The following is an 8,860-nucleotide window of genomic DNA, read 5'->3' as shown; positions in this document are numbered from 1 at the left end:
GACTCGGTGCGTTATGGAGGAATGCTCTTTGAAACTGGTGTCTTGCCGGCCGTGCTGCTTGGCTCTTTGCTGAGGAAGCCTGGCCTTTGCGTGAGTTACAGGAGCGAGGGGTTGTAACTGTTTTGTGCCTGTCACTTGCCACAGAGATCCTTTGTCTGGGAATGTGGCTTCATTTGTAAGCTGATAGCTGGGTGGCAAAAGCCAGCACTGCACCAAACGTCCTTGTCTCCGAGTGAGAAACAGGAATTAACACATCCTGATATAGCTAAGTGGTACTTTATATAGCACATAAATTCACAAAAGTGGAAAAAACAGGAGGGACTTGACTGAAAAATCTATACTAAAATATAAGCAGAAATGCAAAGTAACTTCCGTACTGATGTATAGTGTACAGGTAGAGAACGTGGTAGCAGAAATGGTGGTATTGTTTCCATCATACTTCATTCCTGATAGAGAAGTTGTTTTATGGTGGTTTTTCAGTGTCTATGTCAACAGTTCAGTTCGAAGTGGACTGGCATGGAAACGTCATTTAAGCCCAACAGTGTGTCATTCTACATGGAACCTAAAGTAGTCCTTATCAAAAGCTGTAGTATGGACACAGATTATTGGGACTCTTAATCAAGAGTCTTGAGCGAACACAGCAATGCGGACTTGGAAACAGTTGCATCCTAATATTTATCATGTTTTTGTGGAGATCTCAAACTTTACTATAAAATCCTTAACCTTGGTTACAGTAGTTGCTACTGTAGCACCAATGAGAACACAGTGCTATCTTGGGCACAGACTATCTTGTCAATGTGCAGAGCATCTTGGATTTGGTTTTGACTTTGATGTTGATTCACTTTGCAATTGTGTGGGGATTATTGTATGCATAGTCTGTCTATTTCTGTATGGATTTATTTATTTTTTTTTAGTAGCTCAGAAGATGCAAATATTTTTCTCAATGGCTCAGGTATAAAGAGTTTTATGTTCATGTGAGTTTGTTCTGATGTCTTTCTTTTAAGCATAATAATTTTTTTTGGTAGTGTGACCATAAATAAAATCTCTACCAGAAAAAGTCCTGTATATGACATAATTAAACTGAAGTGACACTTGCTAGAAATTTGTCACTGAAGAATTGGGCTTACTGGAATTGAGAAGACTCTTACTTATTTTTGTTCATTACAGAGATTAATAATTGGGATTTGCTGGATTAGTTGGACCTCTTGTTTGTATTTCAAGCCACTGATTTCAGGTATCTTTACATTAAGCCTAGATTTTAGGCTAGAATAAAACAGTATCTTAGTCAGTATCTCTTTATTAGAGAGGAGTAGCAAAGAATATGATGACAGATGCCTTCAGTCAAAGCAGATGGTTCATGCCTTGGAAGAGCAAACACATAACAACAAACAAGGAGCCCTACAGGGAAAATTATTTCTTCAGTTTGAAGAGCAGAGTTCCTTTGCTTTCGACGTGAGAGATGCAGAAATGGAAGGTTTGTAAAGGGGATTTTCATGGAGAACTTTATTCTGCTGTGGCCTATCTTGGGTATGGCCAGTGCTGCAAGTGTTAGAAGCATGATCTTCAATTCTGTTCTCTCTTATGTCCTTGATGATGTCAGCGAGTGTAAGATAGCAAGGCTGACAGGCTGCCATGATTATTCAGATGATTCTTCGCTTGGCTTCCACAGACTAAGGAATTTCTTTTTAATTGTGATTCTGAAAAGTGCACTTTTATCCATTCAAATTTAAGTAGATTGCTGTGAGTTCTTTGACTAGGATATTCTTATTTCAAAATCAAATTATGATTTCAGCCCCTCAAATTTTTGTCAGCAAGTTCTGAAAGTCTTCAGTTGTAATGTTTTTTTTTTTAATTCTTACTTCTTACATTCTCCTTAGCTTTTGTTTGCCAAGTAGGTTGTTTCCTGAACTCATATAGCTGTTTTGTCATTTATATGATCCTCTTAGAAATACTCTGGTATGTTGATGTTCTTGAAGCACAGACAACAGAACTGAATGTGGTATTTTACTAGCTGAGAGCTTGTTTAAAGTTGAAATCTACTACTTGGGCTGTTCTGTTTTAAAATACTATTACGTGCATACTTGTGTAATTAGGTGTTAAACTTGCGTTATTAAATGAACTGTGGAAGCATACTCATTTAGACACAATGTATTTGAGTACAGGGTTTCTACTAGATCGTACTCTGGATGATATGTTCCAGTTCTAATGGAAGTTCTTGCATACATCCTCTGTGGCTAGCGGTTGACTGGATCATTTGTTTACTTTAGTAATCACTTTGCGCCCAGTTTTTTAAGGTCTTGTTAATTTACAGGTAATTTTTAAAAAAACCTCAGATGAAATTGGATTGGTCTCTTATTAAGCTTCCTATCGTTTATGCAGTTGAATCACTTATAGTTGTACCTATAACACAGAGCATATTTATGCCATGAGGTGAGTTGCGTTGCGGCTACAGTCTGTACTGACTCCTGCTGGTAAATCCACGTGCCTTTGGCTACTTGGAGATGTTAGCTTAGGTCTTGAAAGCAGCACAGCTGTGTTGATGTTGCACCTATGGTAAGTCTTGCCTCTGTGAGATTTGCAGGTGTGAGGACAGTGCCATGATAACTTGCTGTATGATTTCTGGTTCTAGTGCTAGTATGGGATTTTGTTTCAGCTACAGGCCTTACACACTTTTCTCTTTCCCGGGAGACTCTATTAAAAAAAAAACCCTCAGAAACTACTAGCTATCTCTGTTTAACCATGCTTATTCCTTCCATTTCATAATCATTACAAACTTATGGATAACTATCACCCTAATTACCTTCTACCTTTCAGGGTGTATTTTGTGGGTATTTTCCCCACTGGATCTTCCTTACTGCTCAGAACCAAATCTAAAGTGAGCTGTTTCCCTAGGGATGTCACATGGTTTTGAGGAGGGGGAAGGTGTCACCTACACTCTTCAAAAATTCAATAAGGAATTCCATTCTGCTGCTTTGTAGGCATCCAGCAAAACCTTTGTTTTTTCTTTAAAGTTTATTCAGAACAATATCTGTTTCCTGCTTTGGTGGCTAGAGCACCTAAGGACAATTTATCGTGTCATCATCCTCTGCCTCAAAATGTGTTATAGTTGTATGTATATATACCTCTGTATGTGACCATAAAATATATACGTAAATATATAGAGCAAGACTTTTGTTCTCTTCTCCTCCAAACCCACTTCTTCCACAGTTGAGTGTTTCATCTGAAACACTTCAGATTAATCTTGAAATTGATTTCAGTCAGGCTGAAATGGTTTGGTTTCTTAATGTGAAGTAGTTCAAACTTTGGGTAATGAATCTTTCTATTTGACTCCATTGTGAAATCGTATCTGTCCTCCAGAACTTGTTGCTACCAGTAATTGCTTTTTGTTCTTCAGTTTCCAAGAACTGAGTTGTGTACATAATTGTTCTTAGACAACCAAGGGATTGGGAGAATTGAACTTTTGGGACAATTGTAATGACAAGTGCTCATCAGTACCTCTGTATCAAATGTCTTTTCAAATATGAAGCAATTTTTGTGTTTCAATGCACATACTTCCTTGCAGACTTACAGAACCTAGTTATGATTAGTAATTTAGTAAAATTTGGCAACTGTTGTGCGTGGTGTTAAATCCAAGTTACGTACAGTCTATAAACCGATACGAGTTGTACTGACTGGCTAACTTGTGAACTAAGTTAAGTTGCTTTGAACTTTGTAGGATAAAAAAGCATGCCAAACTTTTCCTGTGTTTGTCAATCAAGATTGTAGTTGTGTATTGGTCGTTGAAATAAACCATTTAAGAAGCAGTCTTTCAGCCTCTGCTTCCTTCATCTTCTAGATCAAAGGGGAGTATGTGTCTTCCAGTCATTGCTTTGCAGCTGATAAGGCAAAGATTTAAGGACTGGTAAGGTTTACAAGCAGTGTCTCATCATTGTTCTGATACCATTGTATCAGTTTTGAACTGGAGTTAGCTTGGATCCATTCAGCTGAAAGCACAGATGAAGCGAGTATTTGTTTGCTCTTATTTCTGTGTGGGCATCTTCCAGTCAAACTAGAAAAGTAATGGTGAGTGATCACCAGCAAAAAGAGCAAATAATTGCTATCTTTACACTTAGCAAAATGAAGAAGCAGCCATCCATAGCAACTTTGCAGTTGTGACTGCATTTTTATTTTTTAAGATAGTTGATAGAGCTCTGTGCTCTCAGAAGTACTATTGTTGCGTCCTTTGATTTAGTGTGGCTTTATCACAGTATGTTAACCCTGGATGTGTGTGATCTCGGTAGAGATCAGGATGCTGGAAACCTTGCTTTTTGCTGTGAAAAAATGTAGTTAACTTATCCCTCTCTCACTCACGTAGTCTGTTATAGTGAGAAGAATAGATGCATCTTGGATAAATTGTATACCTGTTTATGATTCAGGCTAAAACACTGGCTGAAGGTTTGCGATTGGAAATTTGGAGACTGAGCAGGAATAAATTAGAAAGGATGTAGATGTGCTTTGGCAGTGCTGTCAGGGACTGGCTTCTCTGCTCAGGTAAAATGTAAAAACAGATGTAAACATAAAAGATGGCTATTTAGGAAAGGTGTATAGTAGTCAAAAGTACTTACCAAGTGTATTGCTTCCCATCCTGCTTTTATTTTGAGCAAAAGAGAATACAATCTTAGAATTCCCTGTGAAATGAAACTGCATTTTTTTAGCCTGCTCTACCCATAGAAAATGTCAAGTTGCTGCAGTGTGAATGAACATCAAAGACAAATTCTCATCTGATGATGCATTAGTTCTGAAATAAGATGCTTGAGAGGAAAACTGCTATACTGAAGTACACTTTACAGTCTTGGAATGTTTGATATAATTAACTAAAATTATCAGTGGAATACTTCAGTCTTTACAGACCTAAAATATTTTGTCACAGGCATATGTTTGTCAAAATTTTATGAAGCTTTATTTTGGTTGATTCATTGGAGGGTTTTTTTACTGCAAACATTGAAGAATTTTTGACCAGTTTTCCCTGTGTGTGAAAACTTCCAAAGTATCAAGTTTGAAAATGGACTTGAGAATATTGCTTTTGTAAATGCTTAGTGCCATCACTATGGGAGTATTGGTAGTCTTCAGCAGAACAGTTTTACTGTTACTGTACTAGTTAACCTATGCGTACACTGCATATGATACTCTAAAGTGATGTCTTTAAACCCAATTTTCTTTTTTAATTAGATGTGAAATATTCATCAGGTTCAGTATTTAAATGCAGCTTGTGTGTGTACACTTTTCTAGCTGATTTTGCTCATATGGTCAAACTATAAATCAAATTGTAAGAACAAATACCGGCCACTAGAATTATGTTGGTGAGAGATGCGGCTGTGGGTATATCTACTCCAGGGGCTTTGGTTTGTGTCAGTGGAAGCCACCCTCCACTACCACCAAAATCAAATGCTAGGAGGATTTTTTGCCAAGCGCTCTTCCAAAGTGCCTTCCTTAAGCTGGCAAAAGCAGTTTTGTTGTCATATTTGTATCCATGATCTAGTGTGGATTTTTCCTCTCTGCTAGCAAAACCATGCCTGAAGCTTAGACACGCAGTGTATTCTGCTAACGTGTAAAAGATTAAATGCTGTTTTCTTCATGCTCAACATGTAGCATATGGAACATAACATTTTTTTTTTTCTGTTCTTTTCCAGTTTAGGTCTAATATCAGATTCTTTTCATATGTTTTTTGACTGTACTGCTCTGCTGGCTGGATTAGCAGCCTCGGTTATTTCAAAATGGAGGTCAAACGATGCTTTCTCGTATGGGTAAGAAACTTCAGGCTATTACCTTAATGTATTTTATTAAATGTCTAAGTAGTAATTTTTCACTGTATGAACAGAACCTCTTTTTGGAGAACATGGAAAAGCTATGTTGAAAGTGTGTTGTTGTTTTTTGGTTTTTGGGGTTTTTTTTAAGATGAGTTATGTAAACCTTTAAGTTAATATCCCCCTAGAAATAGTAAACATGTGAAGGCATTGCTTTTGGAGAGCAAGTTTATCACTTCCAAGATCCCTATGATCATACTAGTGGAAACCAGTTACAGAGCAGAAGGCTGCCCTGCATTGTCATGTGTTAATGGCACCAGTGAAGTAAGAGCAGCCGCATCGTGGTTTTGTCCTCACAGTGCAGTGAGGTGCATTACAGGGAATCTCGGACTGCTGGTGCCCCATGCCTTCTTTGGAACAGAAGGTTACAATTGAAAGGAGGTAAGTCTCAGTGATGCTGCACCCGAGATTACAAGCCATGCTTCTCAGAACCAGCAGGATTCAATAGCTGTGGCTGCCATTAACACAGATCCTCGAGGCTGAGGTATGTCATCCTGTGCTGCCCTTCATGGATATAGCTGCTGCAGCTGGTTCTGTTTCAAGGGCACTTGGTTCCACTGCACATTGCAGTTGTGCCCTATGAAATGATAGGAGTGATACAGTATTATTAATTGGTGATACTGATTAGTTGACAGCAGATGAGCTGTTACATGGTTTGCTGTGTTCCCCATAGCATTACTGACCTGAATGTCAGCATTTAGCTTCAGCTGTCTTACCTAAGCGTGGATCATGCAGTTTGAAACTTAAAGCACTGTTTAATTAAGGTGGAAACTCCAGTGTGCCTAGAAATCAATGTAGGAAGAATTGATTGTACCATGAACTAATTGCAATGAAAGCAGGTTCTGTAGTAATTACTGCTCTGCATTTAAACAGCTGGTGTTCCATTTATTAGAGAACAGCCACAATTTATTAAGTCTGATGTTTGCCACACTGGAATTATATGGTATTCTAACCTGGCTGGTTTTTATTGGAAAAATTTAATATGTGAAATAATTCATTTCTACTTAAAACTTTTACTAAAAATCCCCCTACTAGAGGGGGAGCAAATTAATGTATGGCTGTTTGATATGAAACAGAACTTTACATCAGCAGACTCCAATTACATCTTGCATGCTTACCTTACTTTGTGGCTTCCAAATACATGTTTATAGCATAAGTTCTAGTAGAGATGGTCTTAAATGGGAAGATTCTGACATACTGAAAGTTTTCTTTCATCTAGATCAGGTAATGGTGCTTCTGGATCAGATAATTTCTGTGAAAATACAATGTAGTGAATTGTGTATACTTATTGGCAGTTTATATACTGCATCTTCCATTTAGCAAATCCCTGTGTAATACAACTGTTTGAGAACTAGAAGATTGTCCTCCAGTCTCTAAGTTCCACATTTAATTTTCAGCATTTAAGTGGTAATATCTGCTATTGGTTTTTTGTTTCTTGTAGGTATGTTCGAGCAGAGGTACTTGCTGGTTTTGTAAATGGTTTATTCCTCATCTTTACAGCTTTCTTTATTTTTTCTGAAGGTGTTGAGGTATGTTAAGAAGTCAATTGCACTATCAATTGTCACATTTCTATTTGTAGAGCATATTTAATGGGGATAAATGGATTGAAATTTATTGAAACATTATGTTCATATTTGGTTAAAAATCTGTGATTTGAACAGAGAATAGGGCCATCTGAAATTGCTGTTTGTGACACAGAAACCCAGCTTTTTCAGTGTATCTGTACAAGCTTCTTAAATAGTATATTTTGATCACAGAATCACAAAATCATCGGGGTTGGAAGGGACCTCTGGAGGTCATCTAGTCCAAGCTCCCTGCCAAAGCAGGTTCACCTAGAATAATCATGTGTAAAGATTCTGTGAGATTTACCCTGTCCTTTTTTCAGCCAGTTAAGTATGTCATAAAGATCTTTACTTCTCATTGTTAAAATGACAAATGAGGCCAAGAGAGAAATGCCGAAACTAGTCATTTAGAGGAGAGAAGTTAGTTATAAGTCACATTCTGTGAAGAAGTTGGACTAACTCATTAAAGAAAGAGCATTATCTTCCAAATCTTGACAGCTGATATAAATCGCAAATGGTAATAGCTTTATCATTTACAAGGACACTTTTCTTGAATTATTTTTTACAAGATGGTTCAGGTGATAATTTCAAGATTAAAATTCAGACATCAAGGGTGTCTGCAGTGATGTGAGGTAGGGTTAACGGTTGATAACTGATTCTGATTAGCTTACATTAATGCTTTTACTTTTTAATGGGAGATGCACTATAAATTTGTTTAGAGTTCTAGTTCAGAATACGTTCTAGTGAGTTGTTTGGTTTTGTTTTTTTTTTTAAAATTAATAGAGAACTGGGGAGAGCTTTCAGGAACATATCCTTTACATAGATAACCCTGTAGATACTTCAAAATCAGTACAAACTGGGCTGAAATTGCCTAAAAGCTTGGGAAAACTTCACTGCAAATCTAGAAATGGCAACAAAATTTACTAGAAGAATTAAAAACTACTACTGGAAGGGTCAAGGGTAATGTTGAAACATCATTCTTTTCCTGCTGGTCTTAGCTCCCATGCTAAGTATTCCCTTTGCTTGTGATGGTGACTACTTTTCTCTCTGTCACTTCAAAACTTCACATTTGCTGAAAGTTTCATTGTCTTGCTATTGCTGGTACCTTTCATCCCTGTGGACAGATGGTGAATGTTTCTCTCTCCTGTCAATAGTAATTTACACTCTTCAACACTTGGCTTCAGATGCAAATTGTGTTAGGGCTATAATGTCCCATTGAAAAGAACTTCCAAAGAAAGTAGGGTAAAAAGGAATTAAAACAGATCAATCTAGATTTCAAAAAATGCCACAATTTGTTCTTGGTCTTCATTTCATTCCCGTCATGTCCTCACCCTTCTAAGGAGAAAGGAAGAAATGGCATTCTAGACTCTTGGAAGTTGTTTGGTTGACTTGAGTAATCCACATACTACAACAAACTTGAATGTTTTCATATGGTGTTGAGCCACATCCCACAGC

The 8,860-nt window shown here is 37.3% G+C and overlaps 1 protein-coding gene across 1 annotated transcript in view; it reads left to right on the top strand.

Moving 5' to 3' along the window:
• Positions 1 to 21: 21 nt before the first annotated feature.
• The window catches only part of SLC30A7 (solute carrier family 30 (zinc transporter), member 7), a 31,453-nt gene continuing 22,614 nt past the window's right edge, over positions 22 to 8,860 (top strand). The window contains exons 1-3 of the mRNA XM_009699074.1: positions 22 to 90; positions 5,629 to 5,783; positions 7,285 to 7,372. Coding sequence (XP_009697376.1) covers positions 22 to 90; positions 5,629 to 5,783; positions 7,285 to 7,372 — 312 coding nt within the window. The remainder of the gene's footprint in view (positions 91 to 5,628; positions 5,784 to 7,284; positions 7,373 to 8,860) is intronic.

This window comes from Cariama cristata, unplaced genomic scaffold (genome assembly GCF_000690535.1).
Source record: "Cariama cristata isolate BGI_N322 unplaced genomic scaffold, ASM69053v1 scaffold12474, whole genome shotgun sequence".
In the NCBI taxonomy this organism is placed as follows: domain Eukaryota; kingdom Metazoa; phylum Chordata; class Aves; order Cariamiformes; family Cariamidae; genus Cariama; species Cariama cristata.
This window is presented reverse-complemented; position numbering and strand designations above follow the sequence as displayed.